This window comes from Grampus griseus, assembly GCF_964374135.1.
Source record: "Grampus griseus genome assembly, chromosome: 8".
In the NCBI taxonomy this organism is placed as follows: Eukaryota; Metazoa; Chordata; class Mammalia; order Artiodactyla; family Delphinidae; genus Grampus; species Grampus griseus.
In genome coordinates, this window is record NC_139002.1 from 31,608,859 (window position 1) to 31,630,989 (window position 22,131).

The window sequence follows — 22,131 nt, forward strand, 5'->3', positions numbered from 1 at the left end:
CCCTGCCCCGCCACGCCCTAGCTTCTCCACATTTGACAGCCGCCTATCTGTGAGCTCAGTTTTTTCTTTTGATTCCACATAAAAGTGACATCGTACAGTATTTTTCTTCCTCTGACTTATTTCACTTAGCATAATGCACTCAAGGTCCATTCCTGTTGTCACAAATGGCAAGATTCCTTTTTTTTTTAATGGCTGAGCAATATTCCACTGTGTGCGCGTGCGCGTGTGCGTGTGTGTCTGTGTCACATCTTTATCCATTCACTCATCAAAGGCCACTTAGGTTACATATCTTGGCTGTTGTACATAATGCTGGACTGAACATGGCAGTGTATATATATATATATATATATATATATATACACACACACATATCTTTTCAACTTAGTGTTTTCATTTGGGGGGGGGGCGCTGGAATAAATACCCAGGGGTGGATTGCTGTATCATACAGTAGGTCTATCTTGAGGAACCTCCAAACTGTTTTCCATAGTGGCTGCACCAATTTACATTCTCACCCAGAGAGCACAAGGATTCTCTTTTCTTCATATCTTTCCTAAGACTTGTTATTTTTTGTCTTTTTGATAATAGCCATTCTAACAGTTAGGAGGTGATATCTCATTGTCTCTCTGATTTGCATTTTCCTGATGATTAGTGATGTTGAACACTTTTCATATGTCTGTTGTATGTCTTCTTTGGGAAAATGTCTATTCAGATTCTGTGCCTATTTTTTAAATGAAATTACTGGTTTTCTTGCTATTGAGTTATATGACTTCTTTATATAATTTGGATACTAACCCCTTAACAGATACATGATTTACAGATATTTTCTCCCATTCAATAGGTTGCCTTTTCATTTTGTTGATGGTTTCGTTTGCTGTGCAGAAGCATCTTAGTTTGATGTAGTCCCACTTGTTTATTTTTGCTTTTGTTGTCTCTGCTTTTGGTGTCAATCCCAAAAGTCATAGCCAAGACTTAAGGACTTTACCACCTATTTTTTTTTAGATGTTTTATGGTTTCAGGTCTTACATTAGGTACTATTAAGTCCTTACCCCATTTGGAATTAATGCTTTGTGTGTGGTGTAAGATAGCGGTTCAGTTTCATTCTGTTGCATATGGCTGTCTGGTTTTCCCATCTCCATTTATTGAAGAGATTGTTCTTTCCCCCATTGTATATTCTTGGCTTCTTTGTCATAAATTAATTGACCATACATGTGTGGTTTCTGGGCTCTCTGTTCTGTTCTGTTGATATATATGTCTGTTTTTATGCCAATACCATACTGTTTTGATTACTATAGCTCTGTAATTATAGCTTAAATTTAGAAAGTGTGATGCCTCCATCTTCGTTTTTATTTCTCAAGATTGCTTTGGCTACTCAGGGACTTTTGTGATTCCATACAAATTTTAGGATCATTTGTTCAATTTCTATGAAAAATACCATTGGAATTTTTATAGAGATTGCATGGACTCTGTAGATTGCTTTGGATGGTGTGGATATTTTAACAATGTTCTTCTAATTCATGATCACAGAATATTTTTCCATTTATTTGTGTCTTCTTTAATTCCTTACGTCAATGTCTTATAGTTTTCAGTATACAGGTCCATTACCTACTCAGTTAAATTTTTTCCTAGGTATTTTATTCTCTTTCATGCAGTTGTAAATGGGATTGGTTTCTTAATTTCTCTTTGTGATAGTTTGTTATTAGTGTATAGAAACGCAGTAGATTTTTGTATATTGATTTTGTATCCTGAAACTTTATTGAATTTGTTTATTAGTTCTAACACTTTCTTTGTGGAGTCTTTAGGGTTTTCTATTTATAATACCATGTTATTTGCAAATACTGACAATTTTACTTCTTTCTCTCTAATTTGGATGCCTTTTATTTCTTTTTTTTTTTTAGAAGATGTTGGGGGTAGGAGTTTATTAATTTATTTATTTTTGCTCTGTTGGGTCTTCGTTTCTGTGTGAGAGCTTTCTCTAGTTGTGGCAAGTGGGGGCCACTCTTCATCGTGGTGCGTGAGCTTCTCACTGTCGTGGCCTCTCTTGTTGCAGAGCACAGGCTCCAGACGCGCAGGCTCAGTAGTTGTGGCTCACGGGCCTAGTTGCTCCGCGGAATGTGGGATCCTCCCAGACCAGGGCTCAAACCCGTGTCCCCTGCATTAGCAGGCAGATTCTCAACCACTGCGCCACCAGTGGAAGCCCCTATTTCTTTTTCTTGCCTAATTGTTTGGGCTAGGACTTCCAATACTGTGTTGAATAAAAGTGGTGAGAATGGGCATACTTGTCTTGTTCCTGATTTTACAGGAAAAGCTTTCAGCTTTTCACCATTGAGTATGATGTTAGCTGTGGGCTTATCATATATGGCCTCTATTATGTTGAGGTACATTCCTTCGGTACCCACTTTGCAGAGAATTTTTATCATAAATGTTGAATTTTCCTAAATGCTTTTCCTGCATCTAATGAGATAATCATATGGTTTTTATCCTTCATTTTGTTAATGTGGTATATAACATTGATTTGCAGATGTTGAACCATCCTTGCATCACTGGAATAAATCCCACTGGATTATGGTGTATGATTCTTTTCATGTATTGATGAATCCAGTTTGCTAATATTTTGTTGAGGATTTTTGCATCCATATTCATCAGGGGTATTGGCCTGTAATTTTCTTTTGTTGTGGCATCCTTGTCTGATTTTGGTATCAAGGTAATGCTGACCTCTTAAAATTACTTTTGAAGTCTTATCTCTTCTGTTTTTTTGGAAGAGTTTTGAGAAGGATTGGTATTAATTCTTGAATATTTGGCAGAATTGACCAGTGAAGCTGTCTTATCCTGGACTTCTGTTTGCTAGGAGGTTTTTCTTTTGTTTTGTTTTTAGGTTTGTTTTTTTTTTTTTCTATTTTGTTTTATTTATTTTTTTATACAGCAGGTTCTTATTAGTCATCAGTTTTATACACATCAGTGTATACATGTCAATCCCAATTGCCCAATTCAGCACACCACCATCCCCAGCCCCCCACGGCTTTCTCCACTTGGTGTCCATACATTTGTTCTCTACATCTGTGTCTCAACTTCTGCCCTGCAAACCAGTTCAACTGTACCATTTTTCTAGGTTCCATATACATGCCTTAATATGCGATATTTGTTTTTCTCTTTCTGACTTACTTCACTCTGTATGACAGTCTCTAGATCCATCCATGTCTCAACAAAGGACTCAATTTCGTTCCTTTTTCTGGCTGAGTAATATTCCATTGTATATATGTGCCACATCTTCTTTATCCATTCATCTGTTGTTGGGGATTTAGATTGCTTCCATGACCTGGCTGTTGTAAATAGTGCTGCAATGAACATTGGGGTTGCATGTGTCTTTTTCAATTACGGTTTTCTCTTGGTATATGCCCAGTAGTGGGATTGCTGGATCATATGGTAATTCTATTTTTAGTTTTTTAAGGAACCTCCATACTCTTCTCCATAGTGGGTGTATCAATTTACATTCCCACCAACAGTGCAAGAGAGTTCCCTTTTCTCCACACCCTCTCCAGCATTTGTTGTTTGTACATTTTCTGATGATGCCCATTCTAACTGGTGTGAGGTGAAACCTCACTGTAGTTTTGATTTGCATTTCTCTAATAATTAGTGATATTGACCAGCTTTTCATGTGCTTCTTGGCCATCTGTATGTCTTCTTTGGAGAAATGTCTATTTAGGTCTTCTGCCCATTTTTGGATTGGGTTGTTTCTTTAATATTGAGCTGCATGAGCTGTTTATATATTTTGGAGATTAATCCTTTGTCCGTTGATTCATTTGCAAATATTTTCTCGCATTCTGAGGGTTGTCTTTAAGTCTTGTTTATGGTTTCCTTTGCTGTGCAAAAGCTTTTAAGTTTCATTAGGTCCCCTTTGTTTATTTTTGTTTTTATTTCCATTACTCTAGGAGGTGGATCAAAAAAGATCTTGCTGTCATTTATGTCAAAGAGTGTTCTTCCTATGTTTTCCTCTAAGAGTTTTATAGTGTCCGGTCGTACATTTAGGTCTCGAATCCATTTTGAGTTTATTTTTGTGTATGGTGTTAGGGAGTGTTCTAATTTCATTCTTTTACATGTAGCTGCCCAGTTTTCCCAGCACCACTTATTGAAGAGACTGTCTTTTCTCCATTGTATATCCTTGCCTCCTTTGTCATAGATTAGTTGACCATAGGTGTGTGGGTTTATCTCTGGGCTTTCTATCTTGTTCCACTGATGTATGTTTCTGTTTTTGTGCCAGTACCTTATTGTCTTGATTACTGTAGCTTTGTGGTACAGTGTGAAGTCAGGGAGTCTGATTCCTCCAGCTCCGTTTTTTCCCTCAAGACTGCTTTGGCTCTTCGGGGTCTTTTGTGTCTCCATACAAATTTTAAGATTTTTTGTTCTAGTTCTGTAAAAAATGCCATTGGTAATTTGATAGGGATTGCATTGAATCTGTAGATTGCTTTGGGTAGTACAGTCATTTTCACAATATTGATTCTTCCAATCCAAGAACATGGTATATCTCTCCATCTGTTGGTATCATCTTTAATTTCTTTCATCAGTGTCTTATAGTGTTCTGCATACAGGTCTTTTGTCTCCCTAGGTAGGTTTATTCCTAGGTATTTTATTCTTTTTGTTGCAGTGGTAAATGGGAGTGTTTCCTTAATTTCTCTTTCAGATTTTTCATCATTAGTGTGTAGGAATGCAAGAGATTTCTTGGCATTAATTTTGTATCCTGCAACTTTACCAATTGATTAGCTCTAGTAGTTTACTGGTGGCATTTTCAGGATTCTCTATGTATAGTATCGTGTCATCTGCAAACAGTGACCAATTTGTAATCCTTTTATTTCTTTTTCTTCCCTGATTGCCGTGGCTAGGACTTCCAAAACTATGTTGAATAATAGTGGGGAGAGTGGATATCCTTGTCTTGTTCCTGACCTTAGAGGAAATGCTTTCAGTTTTTCACCTTTGAGAATGATGTTTGCTGTGGCTTTGTTGTATATGGCCTTTATTATGTTGAGGTAGGTTCCCTCTATGCCCACTTTCTGGAGAGTTTTTATCATAAATGGGTGTCGAATTTTGTCAAAAGCTTTTTCTGCATCTACTGAGATGATCATATGGTTTTTATTCTTCAATTTGTTAATGTGGTGTATCACATTGATTGATTTGCCTATATTGAGGAATCCTTGCATCCCTGGGATAAATCCCTCTTGACCGTGGTGTATGATCCTTTTAATGTGTTGTTGGATTCTGTTTGCTAGTATTTTGTAGAGGATTTTTGCATCTATATTCATCAGTGATATTCTGTAATTTTCTTTTTTTGTAGTACCTTTGTATGGTTTTGGTATCAGGATGATGGTGGCCTCATACAATGAGTTTGGGAGTGTTCCTTCCTCTGCAATTTTTTGGAACAGTTTGAGAAGGACGGGTATTAGCTCTTCTCTAAATATTTGATAGCATTCACCTGTGAAGCCATCTGGTCCTGGACTTTCGTTTGTTGGAAGATTTTTAATCACAGTTTCAGTTTCATTACTTGTGATTAGTCTGTGTATATTTTCTATTTCTTCGTGGTTCAGTCTTGGAAGGTTATACCTTTCTAAGAATTTGTCCATTTCTTCCAGGTTGTCCATTTTATTGACCTGGAGTTGCTTGTAGTAGTCTCTTAGGATGCTTTGTATTTCTGCGGTGTCTGTTGTAACTTCTCCTTTTTCATTTCTAATTTTATTGATTTCAGTCCTCTCCCTCTTTTTCTTCATGAGTCTAACTAATGGTTTATCAATTTGTTTATCTTCTCAAAGAACCAGCTTTTAGTTTTATTGATCTTTGCTATTGTTTTCTTTGTTTCTATTTCATTTATTTCTTCTCTGATCTTCATTATTTCTTTCCTTCTGCTAACTTTGGGTTTTGTTTGTTCTTCTTTCTCTAGTTCCTTTAGGTGTAAGGTTAGATTGTTGATTTGAGATTTTTCTTGTTTCTTGAGGTAGGCTTGTATAGCTATAAACTTTTCTCTTAGAACTGCTTTTCCTGCATCCCATAGGTTTTGGATCGTCGTGTTTTCATTGTCATTTGTCTCTAGGTATTTTTTGATTTCCTCTTTGATTTCTTCAGTGATCTCTTGGTTATTTAGTAACGTATTGTTTAGCCTCCAAATGTTCGTGTTTTTTACAATTTTTTCCCTGTAATTCATTTCTAATCTCACAGCGTTGTGGTCAGAAAAGATGCTTGATATGATTTCAATTTTCTTAAATTTACTGAGGCTTGATTTGCGACCCAATATGTGAGCTATTCTGGAGAATGTCCCTTGTGCACTTGAGAAGAAAGTGTAACCTGCTGTTTTTGGATGGAATGTCCTATAAATATCAATTAAATCTATCTGGTCTGTTGTGTCATTTAAAGCTTGTGTTTCCTTATTTTTTTTCATTTTGGATGATCTGTCCATTGGATGATCTGTCCATTGGTTAAAGTCCCCCACTGTTATTTTGTTACTGTCTATTTCCTGTTTTATAGCTGTTAGCAATTGCCTTATGTATTGAGGTGGTCCAAGTTGGGTGCATATATATTTATAATTGTTATATCTTCTTCTTGGATTGATCCCTTGATCATTATGTAGTGTCCTTCCTTGTCTCTTGTAACATTCTTTATTTTAAATTCTATTTATCTGATATGAGTATTGCTACTCCAGCTTTCTTTTGGTTTCCATTAACATGGAATATCTCTTTCCATCCCCTCACTTTCAGTCTGTATGTGTCCCTAGGTCTGAAGTGGGTCTCTTATAGACAGTATATATATTGGCTGCAGCATTTAATTCAGTCACATTTAAGGTAATTATTGATATGTATTTTTCTATGACCATTTTCTTAATTGTTTTGGGTTTGTTTTTGTAGGTCTTTTTCTTCTCTTGTGTTTCCCACTTAGAGAAGTTCCTTTAGCATTTGTTGTAGAGCTGGTTTGGTGGTGCTGAATTCCCTTATCTTTTGCTTGTCTGTAAAGCTTTTGATTTCTCCTTCAAATCTGAATGAGATCCTTGCTGGGTAGAGTAATCTTGGTTGTAGGTTCTTTACTTTCATCACTTTAAGTATATCATGCCACTCCCTTCTGGCTTGTAGAGTTTCTACTGAGAAATCAGCTGTTAACCTTAAGGGAGTTCCCTTGTATGTTATTTGTCATTTTTCCCTTGCTGCTTTCAATAATTTTTATTTGTCTTTAATTTTTGCCAATTTGATTACTATGTGTCTCGGTGTGTTCCTCCTTGGGTTTATCCTGTATGGGACTCTCTGAGTTTCCTGGACTTGGGTGCCTATTTCCTTTCCCATGTTAGGAACGTTTTCAACTATAATCTCTTCAAATATTTTCTCGGGTCCTTTCTCTCTTCTCCTTCTGGGACCCCTATAATGCGAATGTTCTTGCGTTTACTGTTGTCCCAGAGGTCTCTTAGGCTGTCTTCATTTCTTTTCATTCTTTTTTCTTTATTCTGTTCCGCAGCAGTGAATTCCACCATTCTTTCTTCCAGGTAACTTATCCATTCTTCTGCCTCCGTTATTCTGCTCTTGATTCCTTCTAGTATAGTTTTCATTTCAGTTATTTTATTGTTCATCTCAGTTTGTTTGTTCTTTATTCTTCTAGGTCTTTGTTAAACATTTCTTGCATCTTCTCTATCTTTGCCTCCATTCTTTTTCCGAGGTCCTGGATCATCTTCACTATCATTATTCTGAATTCTTTTTCTGGAAGGTTGCCTCTCTCCACTTCATTTCGTTGTTTTTCTGAGGTTTAATCTGTTTCACTATCATTATTTTCAATTCTTTTTCTGGAAGGTTGCCTATCTCCAACTTCATTTAGTTGTTTTTCTGGGGTTTTATCTTGTTTCTTCATCTGGTACATAACCCTCTGCCTTTTCATCTTGTCTATCTTTCTGTGAATGTGTTTTTTTTTCCCCACAGGCTGCAGGAATGTAGTTCTTCTTGCTTCTGCTGTCTGCCTTCTGGTGGATGAGGCTATCTTTAGGAGGTTTTGATTACTGATTCAACCTCCCTATTGGTCTGTTCAGATTTTCTATTTCTTCATGATTCAGTCTTGGAAGGTTTTATGTTTCAAAGAATTTATCTATTTCTCCTAGGTTGTCCAATTTTTTGGCATATAATTGTTCATAGTAGTGTCTGAACATTCTTTGTATTTCTGTGGTATCTATTTTGATGTCACCTCTTTCGATTCTGACTTTAGCTGAAAGTTTGTCCATTTGTTGTTTATCTTCTCAAAATGGCAGCTCTTGATTTCATTGATGTTTTCTATTGTCATTTTAGTCTCTATTTCATTTTTCTACTCTGACCTTTGTTATTTTAATTCTTCTACTAACTTTGAGTCTCAATTTGTTTTTTTTTTCTAGTTTCTTTAGTGTAAAGTTACGTTGTTTATGTGAGATTTTTCTTGTTTCCTGACGTCAGCATTTATAGCTATGCACTTCCCTGTTAGAATTACTTTTGCTGCATCCCATAAGTTTTGGTATGCTGTATTTACATTTTCATTAGTCTTAAGGTATTTTTTGTTTCCTCTTTGATTTCTTCTTTGACCCATTTGTTCAGTAGCATGTTGTTTAATTTCCACATATTTGTGCATTTTCCAGTTTTCTTCTTGTAATTGAATTCTAGTTTCCTACCATTGTGGTTGGAAAAGATGCTTGATATTATTTTAGTCTTCTTAACTTTGTTAAGACTTGTCTTCTGGCCTCATATATTATCTATCCTGGAGAATACTCCATGTGCACTTGAGAAGATTGTGCATTCTGTTGCTTCTTGGATGAAATGTTCTGTATATATCTGTTAAGTCTCTATGTTCTAACATGTCATTTAAGGCCAGTGTTTCCTTATTGATTTTCTGTCTGGATGATCTATCCATTGATGTAAGTGGGGTATTAAAGTCCCTCATTGTTATTGTATTGCTGTCTTTTTCTCCCCGTAGGTCTGTTAATATTTGCTTTATATATTTAGGTGCTCCTATGTTGGGTGCATAAATATTTACAAATATTTTCTTATTTGTTTAACACCTTTATGTGATGCCCTTCTTTGTCTCTTATTAATATCTTTGTTTTAAAGTTTATTTTGTCTGATGTAAGTATAGCTACCCCAGCTTTCTTTTTGTTTCCGTTTGCAGGGAATATATTTCTCTATCCCCTCTCTTTCAGTCTCTGTGTCCTTGTATCTGAAGTGAGTCTCCTGTAGGCAACATATAGATGGGTGGGTTTTTTTAATCCACTCTGTATCTTTCAATGGGAAAATTTAGCCCATTGACATTTAAAGTAATTGTTGATAGGTATGGACTTACTTCCATTTTGTTAATTGTTTTCTGGCTGTTTTGCAGGTCCTGTATTCCTTTCTTCTTCTCTTGTTGTCGTCTTTTGTGGTTTGATGACATACTTTAGTGGTATGCTTAGATTCCTTTATGTTTTGTGTATCTACTAGAGGTGTTTTTCTTTGTGGTTACCTTGAAGCTTACATATAAGAACTTATTTATAACAGTCTGTGTTAAGCTGGTAACAACTTAAATTTAAATAGGTTCTAAAGCTCTACAGTTTTGCTCTCCCCACCCCCACGTTTTATGTTTTTGATGTCACATTTACATCTTTTTATCCTGTGTATTCTTCAACTAATCATTATAATTATAGTTATTTTTATTAGTTTTGTGTTTTAATCTCCATACTAGCTCTATAAGTGATTAATCTACCACCTTTACATTAGATTATTCTGAATTTTACCTTTACCAGTGATACTTATTCTTTAATATGTTCTCTGTTACTGATTAGCACCTTCTTGTTTCAGCTTAAAGAAGTCCCTTTAACATTCCTTATAAGGCCAGTTTAGTGGTGAACTCCTTTAGCTTTTGCTTTTCTGGAAAAACTCTTTATCTCTCCTTCAATTCTGAATGATAACTTTGCCAGATTGAGTATTCTTGGTTGACAGTTTTTCCTCTAAGCACTTTGAATATATTGTGCCACTCCCTTCTGGCCTGCAAAGTTTCTGCTGAAAAATCTGTTGTTTTTATGAGGATTCCCTTATATGGAATAGGTTGGGGGGTTTTCTTGCTGCTTTTAAGACTTTCTCCTTGTCTTTATCTTTTGACACATTAATTATAATGTGTCTTTGTGTGGGTCTCTCTGGGTTTATCTTATTTGGAACTCTCTGGATTTCCTGGATCTGGATATCAGTCCCTCCCCAGGTTGGGGAACTTCTCAGCCATTATTTTCTTTCAATAAATTTTCTGCCCCTTTCTCTCTTATTTTCCTGGCACCCCTATAATGCAAATGTTGGTCTGCTTGATGTTGTCTTGTAAGTCCCTCAAAGTATCTTCACTTTTTTTTCCACTCTGTTTCCTTTTTGCTGCTTTGATTGGGAGAGTTCCACTGTCCTGTCCTTGAGTTCACTGATCCTTTCTCCTGCTTTATCTAGTCTACTCTTGAGCCCCTTTAGTGTATTTTTCAGTTATTGTATTCTTCAGCTCTGTGACTTCTTTTGTTACTTTCTTATATTTTCCCTTTGTTGAAGTTCTGACTGTATTCATCCATTCTTCTCCCAAATTCAGTGAGAATCTTTATGACAGTTATTTTGAACTCTTTATCAGGTAAATTACTTATCTTTGTTTCATTAAAGTCTTTTTTTGTTGTTTTATCTTGTTCTTTCCTGTGGAACATATTTCTCTGTTTCTTCATTTTCCTTGATTCTCTACATTGGTTTCTATGCATTAGATGAAACAGCCACCTTGCCCAGACTTGAAGGAGTGAGTCCATGTAGGAGATGAACCTTATTGTTCAATCCTGCCCTAGCTCTTGGTTGTCTCTCAAACTTTTTTGATTGTTAAGTAGTCTATTTTGTTTTTAATGGATGCTAGTAGCTGAGAGTATGCCAAGACCTGTCAGTGTAGGAGAGGATCTCAGTCAGCACCTAGACTAAACCTGATTGGAAGCTAAACCCTCAGGTAACAGCTTTCAAAGTATGCAAATATATACAGTTCTCTGGGACCACAAACATAAGTCCCACTGGCAGCTAGAGCCAGGTGATCTGGAGGTGTCCCCTGGGCAGCATCACAAAATTGGTGCCTCAGAAAAATGGACAGCCTCCTTTCCAGAAGATCCCAGAGACCTGGAATGAGGCAAAGAGAGAGTGCAAAGATGGTGTCCCCTGGCCTCCATTCCCGAGAGCGCCTTTGTAGGCCTCTAAAAGTGTGCCAAACCCTAAGCCTGCCCCTCAGGCCAAAGCTCCTGGACAAGCAAGAAGGCCTCTCTCTCAGAAAGATCTGCTATCTGCACGGTTCTCTGGGGGTGGCAGCCAGCCAGGAACTACCTTTGCATTTGTTACAGTCCCATGGGACCTAGGAACACAAGCCCCCCCTGGCCTCCAGAGCCAGGCAATCAAGTGCATCCCCTGGTGGTGTGGGGGGGGGAGGGGCAGCCACAAAAAACAGGGCACCAGACACATATACAAGTCCACTCCAGGATACACTGGTGCTCTGGAGTGTGGCAGAGGGAGAACATGAAGATAGCACCCACCCCCCAGGTCTCTGGAAAGGATTGTGGTCAGCCCTTAGATGTGTGTTTAATTAGAAGCCTGCCCCTCAGGCCTAGCTGATAAGATAATAGGCCTCTTTCACAGAAAGGCTGAGCTCCTGGGTCTGTTGCCTCTTGCTGTGTCCTGGGGAGTGGTAGCTGGTTGAGAGCTCTTTCTCTGTTGGTTACAGTCCTGTGGAACTTGTGAGCATATACCCTGCTGACCAGAGCCAGTCATTCTAAAGGTCTCCCCTGGCAGCAACCACAAAAGTTGGGGCACCAGAGATGGGCATAGGCTCCTTTCTGGGAGATCCTGGTGAGCTGGAGTGAGGGAGAGCAAAAAGATGGTGCCCACCAGCCTCTGTCCCTAGAGGGTACCCCAATAGGCCCTTAGACATGTGTTAGATTAGATTCCTTCTGCTCATACCAAACTTTCAGATTAGGAAATGAGCCTCTTTCACATAAAGTCTGGGTGCCTCTCAATTGACTGCCTCTGAGCTGGTCCTTGGGGTGGGGTGAGTCTGAAGATGAGTGCCCTTTAAGAGCCATTTCTCAGTTGGCTATGGCCTTGGGGGTCTCAAGGACATGGCCCCATTGGTTTTCAAAGCTTAGAGGGCTCACCTCTCAGGTGCAGGTCTTAAAAGTCGGGTGCCTGATGTGGGGTTCAAACCTTTCACTCCTCAGGGAGAAGCTACGGGTTTTGAGTTCCCTTCTGATTGTGTGTCACTGCAGCAGGTTGAGGGCAGGAGCGGGTTGCAGAGTTTATGGCGAGATTGTGTCAGCCTCTCCTACCTGCCTCAGTGTTGGTTTTTTTCTCATTTGCCCAATGTGTAGGAGTCACTCAGCCAGTTTTGGGGTGTCTTTTTTCCCAGAGGAAATTGTTGTGTAATTGGCTGTAGATTCAGTGTGTCTATGGGAAGAGGTGAGTTTAGGATCTTCCCATGTCACCGTCATGAACCAGTACCACTCATCACCTTTTCTCTGATTAGTAATTGTATAGTATATTTCTTTCCTATACCTTCACTTTCAATACCTTTCAGCTTTTTGGAATCTTAGTTTTAAGATATATTGCTTATGAACAGTTCATAGTTTTGCTATCCAGTTGATAATCTTTGTCTTTTACGTGGCCTGTTTTGTACATTTAATATAACTTCAGTGTAATTTCTGAGCTGGGCCAGGAGCAGTAATAGGGTTTCACCAGGTAAAGAATGGGTGGGAAGCATCCCAGGCAGAGGAAGTAATATAACAAAGCAACAGAAATAAATAAACTGCATAGGGAAAGCTCAGTAAATCTTCTGGAGCAGAAAAGAGTAGCAGAAGATTAGGCAGCAGAGGAGACCATGGCCTTGTCATCATGGTGAAGAGATAGCTTTTGGCCTTCCCTCCTTGCATAGTGTGGAGCACATGCTAGAAGTGATCGAGTTCTTCTAAAACTGTGCCTGGCACTTATGTAGAGTAAAATGAAAATGCAAGATGTAGTTCTTGCAATTAATAACCAACTAATTCCATTTAAAAGGTAAGATAATACAATTAAGAGTCCAGAAAAATGCAAAATAAGAAGATAAATAATAAAATAAAGTTAAAAATAAAGGAGTACCTGAGAAGGATCGCATCTTTCTTGTTTCTGCAGAGCCTCCTAGCATTGTTCTTGGCACTGAGTAGGTATTGGGTTGGCCAAAAAGTTCATTCCAGTTTTTCTGTGACGTCTTAGGGGAAAACCTGAATGAATTTTTGGCCAGCCCAATAATACTCAGTGCTGGGAGGAGTGAGAAGCCAGGCTGACTGGAATGTGTTGGGGAAGAATAGCAGATAGAGTGAATTCTATTCTGTGGAGAGTGAAGATTGCCAGGATGAGAGGCTGGGAAGGTTTGGAGCAGGAACAGAGGAAAAATAATATCAGCTTGCCTGATGCCCTTGTGAATGTGATTCTTGCCTTATTTATTTATTTATTTTTAATTAGCTAGGGTTACAAATTGTGGGCTGGGTCTGTGGTAATGAAATAGAATGGGCAAGACCTATGGCAATATCATAACAAAGCCTGGATATTGTCTACACAGCCCCGGCCAGCTCAGCCTTGGCTGAGTTGGGTTCTGACTGCCTTGAAAAGCCAAGTTTCTTTTCTGACCCTCTCTTGCTCATCTGCTTTCTGTACAGCTCTGGGAATGCACAGGATCGCCCTTCGGAATGAATTTCCTTAAACAAACCTGGACTGTGTCACAATTGTTAGTTCTCACTGTCCATAAGGCAGATAATTGCCTTGACTGAAAATGCCTCTTTCAGCTCCTGCCAGAGTTTATATTAAAAGATTTAGGTAGAGTGATGATAGTGTAACAAAATGTGGGAACAGAATTTATTACAGATGTACTATAACTTATTTAAAACACCCCAGTTGTTATTTTTCTGTGTTCATATATATATATAGAGAGGTTTTTTTTCCTTTTTGGAATTTTAATTTTTGAATTTAGAAGTTTAGGAAAATATATTTGATTTTCAGAAAATGGACAGCTCTTTATGATGATATATTTTTTAAAGCCCAATTTTCTCTTAGATTGCTTTAAATCTAGATTTTTCTTGATTTTTTTAAAAGATAACTTTTTAAGTTTTTTTTCTAATCTATATTTTTCAGTTCTGTGGATTTTTGGTCCTCAGGTAATTTGAATTCAAGGAGAATTTTCATAATGAATCTATTGACTTTGTACAATGAGGAAAGGCCCCTTTGCTTTCTAAATAATGAGTACTTCTGGGATTACACTGATACTTAGATTCTCTATAGCAGGGGTCCCCAACCCCCAGGCCACAGACCAGTATCAGTCTGTGGCCTGTTAGGAACTGGGCCGCACAGCAGGAGGTGAGCGGCGGGCGAGTGACGGAAGCTTCATCTGTATTTACAGCCGCTCCCCATTGCTTGCATTATCACCTGAGCTCCGCCTCCTGTCAGGTCAGCGGCGGCATTCGATTCTCATAGGAGCTCGAACCCTACTGTGAACTGTGCACGCGAGGGATCTAGGCTGCGCACTCCTTATGAGACTCTAATGCCTGATGATCTGGCTGGGGAGTGGCTGCAGATACAGATTATCATTAGCAGAGAGGTTTGACTGCACAGAGATCATAATAAATCATTTGCTTGCAGAGTCATATCAAAACCTTATCAGCAGACTTCCCTGGTGGTTCAGTGGTTAAGAATCTGCCTGCCAATGCAGGGGACGTGAGTTTGATCCCTAGTCTGGGAAGTTCCCACATGCCGTGGAGCAACTGAGCCCATGCACCACAACTGCTGAAGCCCGCGCACCTAGAGCCCGTGCTCTGCAACAAAGAGAGGCTACCACAATGAGAAACCCGCACACCACAACGAAAAGTAGCCCCCGCTTGCCGCAACTAGAGAAAGCCCACGCACAGCAATGAGGACCCAATGCAGCCAAAAAATAAATAAAATTTTAAAAAGCCCTATCAGTGAGTGGCAAATGAAAACAAGCTCAGGGCTCCCACAGATTCTGCATTATGGTGAATTGTATAATTATTTCATTATATATTACAATGTAGTAATAGAAATAAAGTGCACAATAAATGAAATGTGCTTGAATCATCATGAAACCATCCCCACCCCCATCCGTGGAAATCTATGGGAAAGAGGTTCTCAGTGTTTAAAAATATTCCAAGAGACACACACAAGACTAGTACTAGCTGCAGTCTGTACTTAGAATCATAGAACCCTCAAAATGACTCTGTGGCACCAGAAATTTATGATCCATGATCTTAAATAGCTCTGTATTTTTGACAGCTATAATAGGAAATGAAAAACTACTACTATCCCGTTTTAAAATAACTGAGATTTTTTTTTAAAATGAATGTGAATTTTCAACTCTGGTTTAAGTGTGTATCTGATACCCCAAAGAAAACAAATTGTCACTCTTAACTTTGAAATATTTAGGTTAAAGGACAAAAATGGCACTTAGATAGTTTGGGGCTCAAGGTTATAGGAGTAAAGAAAGTTATTTCAACACAACACAGTTATACAAAGATACTTGGAATAAATCCAGACTTTGAAGAGGATGAGTACTTTTACTTGGTACTAGGAAAAAACAGGCTGCTTCATCGTGTCCTTGGTCTTGCTGTAATAAGAAGGTGGCCGGCTGGTGTTAATAGAAAAAGGCCTGGAACATCACTTTTTTCTTCTTGGATATTTATATCAATGAACTGAAAATACCTTTAAGAGCATCCTCTTCGATGTGCTGTTATTCAAATGGCAGTGGTGATAATCATGGAAGTAGATCTGACTGACTACTACTCAGCCTCCTATAAGGGAACTGTGTAGTGCAGCTCCGTAGGAGAGGTATATTCTGTAAAACAAATGCTGAGATATAGAGTAACCATTCATTGAGCAGGTCCTCCGTAGGAGGCACTGTGCTAAGTGCTCAATACAAATTATGTCAGTTATTTCTCCCAAACCCCTGTGATATCCCTTTTTATAGATGAGGAAGGAGACTGAATCTCAGAGAGGTTAAGTAACTTGTCTAAGGTAACCCAGCAAGTAAGTGGCTGAGCTGATCCAGAGCTTGAGCTCGTTCCCACCATGCCTGAAAAATATCACTAGCACTTGGTAAAGAGAAGAGCTCAGTACATGGAAGTGCGAATTCCGTCATAGAAAAATTGTGCTCCAGGGATAGTTCTCTTATTACAGAACAGGAACGGAGTGCTGATTGGACTGTCTTGAGTATTTTTTCAGCAGTGACAAAACATCAACTCATCCCCGTTTGTACTTTCTCTGTCTTGTCCCTTTTGCGCCTGAACATGGCAGTTGCTGGGACGGAGGGTGCATGGGTGCTCTTACTACAGCCCTTCACTTTGTTTTCCTGTGATTATGTTAGTTAAAACCAAGAATTAGGGTCAAGAAATTTTTATAGCTCTGAAATCTATAGGTGATCTTAGGTTTCATTTAAGAAGTTTTGAGAGTAGTTTGACAAGTACCGAATGACTTAATTCATCTCACAGTGATTAGTTGCAAGGATCTGTGAAAGGAACAAGCTCAGCACAGCCACTGGCGAGTGCTGTGGCACAGCTGCCTGAAGACACGTTTTGTTAGCAGTGAAAGAACTGTGGTCCTGAGTGCATTAGTTTGCTAGGGCTGCCACACAAAGGACCACTAACTAGGTAGTGTAAACAGCAGAGATGTATCGTCAGATTGTCGACAGGGTTGCTGCCCCCTGAGAGAGGATCTTTCCTGTGCCTTTCGCCTCGTTTCTGGTGTTGTGCTGGCAATCTTTGGCTTTCCTTGGCCTGTTGGCAGCATCACCGTGATCTGTGCCTTCATCTTCACATGGTGTTCCTCCCGTATGTCTGTCTGCCTCCAAATTTCCCATTTTATAAGGACACCAGGTATTTAAGGCTCATCTTAATAATCTCATTTTAACTTCATTATAATCCTCTGTAAAGACCCTGTCTCCAAAAAAGGTCACATCCTAAACTACTGGGGGTTAGGGCTTCAACATATGAATTTTAGGGGGACACATAACACTAAATAAGTGTTAACAACTGTGTGCCACATACACCCCTTCCCGCAGCTCCACTTACATTAGCTGAGGTGTTATCCATAGTACGTAGGTCCAGTTTATTGAATCAGTTGTATTTAGTAAGGTGTCTCTCGTTTTCAGAATAATACCAAAATAAATAAAAGTCTACAATGATTGGAATTTCTCCCTCTGCCAGCCTGGGCCTGCTTCACGTTTGGAACCGACAGTGGGGAATTTGACGCTGTCGGCTTCCTTCCTTGCTCTGCCTTTCTCCCCCTCACTTCTCCTGGTTTTTACCCTTCCAGGATCAGGCCTAAAGGGGCTTAAGGGGAAAAGCCAGCTGGGATGTTCTCATCTGACGAAGGTGCCCCCTAGGTGGCGGATGTGGTTCTCTTTGGTAGATTCTGGGGAGACCCTACAGCTGGGGCTTCCCCCTTCAGCTCCCCTGATGCAGTAGGGCCTCCCCTCCAGCTGACCCCCTCACTACACACCCTTGGCCCCTAGCTTTTGGTGTTCCACTTCTCTGCTGGTTATCTTCATCCCTCTGCGCAGAACTCTCTGGGGAGGCTATCTTTTAAGGCAGCCCCATGCTGGCTGTGTTTCACGGGGCCTGGTTTGGTTCTTGGGAAACACGCACCTTTGCTGTCAGTGGAAATAAGAGTCTACTCCCAGCGCAGCCTTTTAAACTCTGCTGACAGGTAGAGACAGCTCAGCCATAGCCTCTCGCCTTTAGAGTTACTTTTCAGGCTTGAGTCAAATCTTAGTCTTTGTCGCTTCAGGTCCAGGAGATACTGAGCCTGCTCTTCAGGTGACTCCCTCGGCTTAGTTTGAGGCGAGGGGCTGCGTTCTCCTCTTTTCCTCCGTGGGCAGAGGTGGCGGTGGACACAGAGCACACTTGACACTCTCCAGTAACGTACCCTCTTTGGGCCTTTATAACTTGTTTTGTTTTGATTTGATGTTTCTGTACTGTTTTTGATTGAGATATAATTGACGTATAACATTATATTAGTTTTAGGTGTACAACATAATGATTTATATATTGCAAAATGATCACAATAAGTAACATCTATCATAATATATAATAATGTATACAACATAGAACACCTATTTCATCATATTTAGTTACAAAATTTTATTTCTTGCGATGAGAACTTTCAAGATCTATTCTCTTAAAAACTTTCAAATATACAATATAGTAGTATTAACTGTAGTCACCATGTGCTGTACATTACCTCCCCATGACTTATTTATTTTATAACTAGAAGTTTGTACCTTTTGACCACCTTCACTCATGTCACCCACCCTCCACGCCTTTACAACTTCTGCTTCTCAGAGGCAGGGGGAGACTGGCTAAAACAGCAAAGTCAGATAGGGCTAAACCCTTTCCAAGCCCTGCATGGATGCTCTGTTCTTCTGACATCTCTGCAGGTACTCACTGAACCACGCCCTGGAGGGCACTGGTCAGTAGCTGAACAGTTAAGGGAGAAGGAAGACACCCAGATGTCCGTGGTGGGATGTTCTCTTTTGCAGAGGAGCACAAATGACTGTTTACTTATATTACAGACAAGGGGGTTGAGTCATGGAATGTGAGTTCTGACCTTGAAGAGAGCATCCTTGCATTGCAGTTATCCCATTTAAACATCGTGAAATACACCTTAACATAAAAATTATTGGCCTGTTTTGTCAATTTATAGAAAACTTTAGCTGCTTAGTGGTTTCTGTAACACATTTGGATTTTCTTAGTGAAGAACTAACCTGTTACAGCTCCCTGTTTTTGCCCATGTTACTTCATACAGTATCTCTGAAGAATATCTTATTATGGCAGGGAGAAGAGAGTAGGCTGTGTGTGTGTGTGGAATCCAAAAGCAGAATTGTGTTCATTGTTTTACTCTGCAAAGATCATTCTGTTCTAAAGATATTATATAAATGATGGTTCTTTGCTGTATTTAATTTCATTATAATAGAATTCATTCTCTACATTAAAATAATAGGTGATTATTTCAACGCTAAATTATATGTTTATAGAGCATTCAGAATTGAATAATAGAAGATTAGTCCAAGTTCATAGCATTCTACTTGAATAATTATGATTTATTCACCTATATAATACAAAAGTACTGATTCCTTTGGTCTTTTTTTAAAAATTAGGTAATACTCAGTGGAAGAGATCACACAGTAAAGACCCAAAGTTCACAAAATGTGATAGGAATTTAAAGAGTAAAAGCAGATGGGCAGATAAGCACTATTAAAACCAGCCTGTAAAATTGAAAATAAATATTTGAATTCTTTGAATAAAAAGTCCAGAATAGGGGCTTCCCTGGTGGCGCAGTGGTTGAGAGTCTGCCTGCCAAGGCAGGGGATGCGGGTTCATGCCCCAGTCCGGGAAGATCCCACATGCCGCGGAGCAGCTGGGCCCGTGAGCCATGGCCGCTGAGCCTGCGCGTCTGGAGCCTGTGCTCCGCACGGGAGAGGCCACAACAGTGAGAGAGGCCTGCATACCGCAAAAAAAGAAAAAAAAAAAGAAAAAAAAAGTCCAGAATAATTGTGAAAGGGTGATAATGCATGAAGTAATCACTTTTGGTATGTGACAGCAGCAGTGGTACAGAGAACCTGAAGGCCTTGTGCTGCTGTCACTGGGGGAAAGGAGAAGGCAAGCCCGGTGGGTAATTCTTTCCACTTTAGTTCTTGGCCATAAAGAGTAAAATGGGAGTATATAGGCAACATAACAAACCACTAAACCTGCAAGTAAACTTTGAGACTAGGAAACAAACACAGAAATAAATTACATCCTATTAATAGGGCAAAGAGATTTTTCATTCCTGAAATAGTATATACTAAATTATAATAACTAAAGTATCTTTAGTTGTAAATATCAGTTAGGTTGTGATGTTACAATGAAGATAGAGTATGAAAGAATATTGTTAAGACAGAAAGGTTTGCTTTTGGTCATAGGGCATTTTGTACATATATAGATATTTAGTATTTATTTTTGGTCATAGCGCTTATTTATTTATTTCCAATTGTTTATTTTAAATTAACACCAATGATTCTCCTTTACAAAATTGGCTTTTGCTTTTTTTTTTTTTGCGGTGCGCGGGCCTCTCACTGTTGTGGCCTCTGCCGTTGCGGAGCAACAGGCTCCGGATGCGCAGGCTCAGTGGCCATGGCTCACGGGCACAGCCGCTCCGCGGCATGTGGGATCCTCCCGGACCGGGGCACGAACCCGTGTCCCCTGCATCGGCAGGCGGACTCTCAACCACTGCGCCACCAGGGAAGCCCGGCTTTTGCATTTTTAAAGGTTTCAGAAATAATTTTAGAAATACCTTCCCAATGACAGAAAATTATCACGAGTGTGAGATTTCCAACTAGCCACGTTCTGTGATGTTGTTTCACTTCCTAATGCACCATGGGAAGCTGGTTTTACTCTTAGGAAGAGTATCTCGCTCATGCTCACATCCTACTGGGGGGTTAGAAGCATGCAGCTACTGTTTGTCCTCAAAGCTTTTTGGAAGAATGTGGCAGAGAAACCTTAAACTTTAAAAACCCTTTTTATATCCATTGGTTTCATAATCCATTCAACTAATATTTGTGACATGAAGCATGGAATATTCAGACACAGAGATGGTTAAGACACTGTCCCTGTATCGAAAGAACTCAGTCTTCTGGGTTGTTTCTTTTTTTCCCATACGTTCACAAAAATTTCTTACTTTACGTAAATCCAGGCTTGGTTCCTGTTGAATATTTTACTATACGTTTTATGGCTTCTTGCTGTGTAGTGCAAAGTATTAATAAGCTAAGTATCTTTCATGATGCTGTGTTTGTTAGACCTTTTTCTTTATGTATGACCACGAAAGTCAGTGAAGTGGGAGTTAATTATCTACGTCATAGCTCTGGCTTTAATGTTTCTTCATATTCTTGCAGCCCCACAGGTACTTTTCAGCCATACAAGTGAATCTTCCAACTTCAATGTGAAACCATCAAAAACTCCAGTTTCCCCAGTCTCAAAGATGATAGCTACCACCTCAAAACCCATAGCAAAACCATCAACAACTGCAGCTGCCTCAGTCTCAAATAATGGGACCACCACTACCTTGAAAACAGCAAAACCATCAACAATTCTAGTTGCTTCAGTCTCAAATAACGGGACAGCCACCACCTCAAAACGCATAGCAACATCTAAAATGATAACACCAGAGGTCTCAACAAATATGACTTCCACCACCTTAAGGTCTACACTCAAAATCACAAGTGTTTCACAAAATATATCCCAGATATCAACATCCACAATGACCACAACCCACAATAGTTCGGTGACGTCTGTTTCTTCATCAGTAACAAGTATGTATAAAAATGGACCTATTTTTCCTATGCTGAAAAAATAGTTGTTAAAATGCCACATTTACATCATTCCATTCTGTAAAAATGTAGAAATTTAGACAATTATTTCTCATTTCCTAAATAAATTAGTTGTAGAGATCAGGAAGAGTCAGTTGACTTAGTAACTATCTTGTCCCTTTAAAAAAATTAGCTTCCAACTTAACCGTGCCAAATCATGACTGTATGAGATCCATCCGTAAATAAATAATTTATCCTAACATGGGATTTTATTTTGCATGGTTTGAAAACTTGTCATACCTTTAACTCTTTGAACCTCATTCTAGAAAGGAATTAGGCAGGCTCAGTCTCCATGATTTCTAAACCTAAATCATGGAGAACTTTGGTTTTAATTTGTGCCATAAAAATATTTTTAATGGTATTATATATAGTCACATATGTAGTATTAGTCTCAGCACTCTTTATTTTTTTGCATTTGTTTAAAATATAATGCCTGTGAAACCATGAATTCAAAAACCTTAAGATTCTCTTTTAAGTTATCCAAAGTTGAAGTTCTGTTTAAAAGCTAGTGATTACATTTATCATAATAGCAGACTTCATGGTTTCTTTTGTGTGTTTTTATATACTTCTATTCCAAATAGTTAATTTTTTTATTACTACAATTTATGTATTGAAATCAACTTTAATGTCTCAGGGGCTCTTGACTCCATAAAATTAAAATAGTTAAAATTCGCAATTTATTCAAAAGGAGAAATTTCAATT

The 22,131-nt window shown here is 38.9% G+C and overlaps 1 protein-coding gene across 1 annotated transcript in view; it reads left to right on the top strand.

Moving 5' to 3' along the window:
• Positions 1–22,131, top strand: part of TMEM123 (transmembrane protein 123) — a 72,506-nt gene that overhangs the window by 44,683 nt on the left and 5,692 nt on the right. The window contains exon 3 of the mRNA XM_082660558.1: positions 20,956–21,372. Coding sequence (XP_082516684.1) covers positions 20,956–21,372 — 417 coding nt within the window. The remainder of the gene's footprint in view (positions 1–20,955; positions 21,373–22,131) is intronic.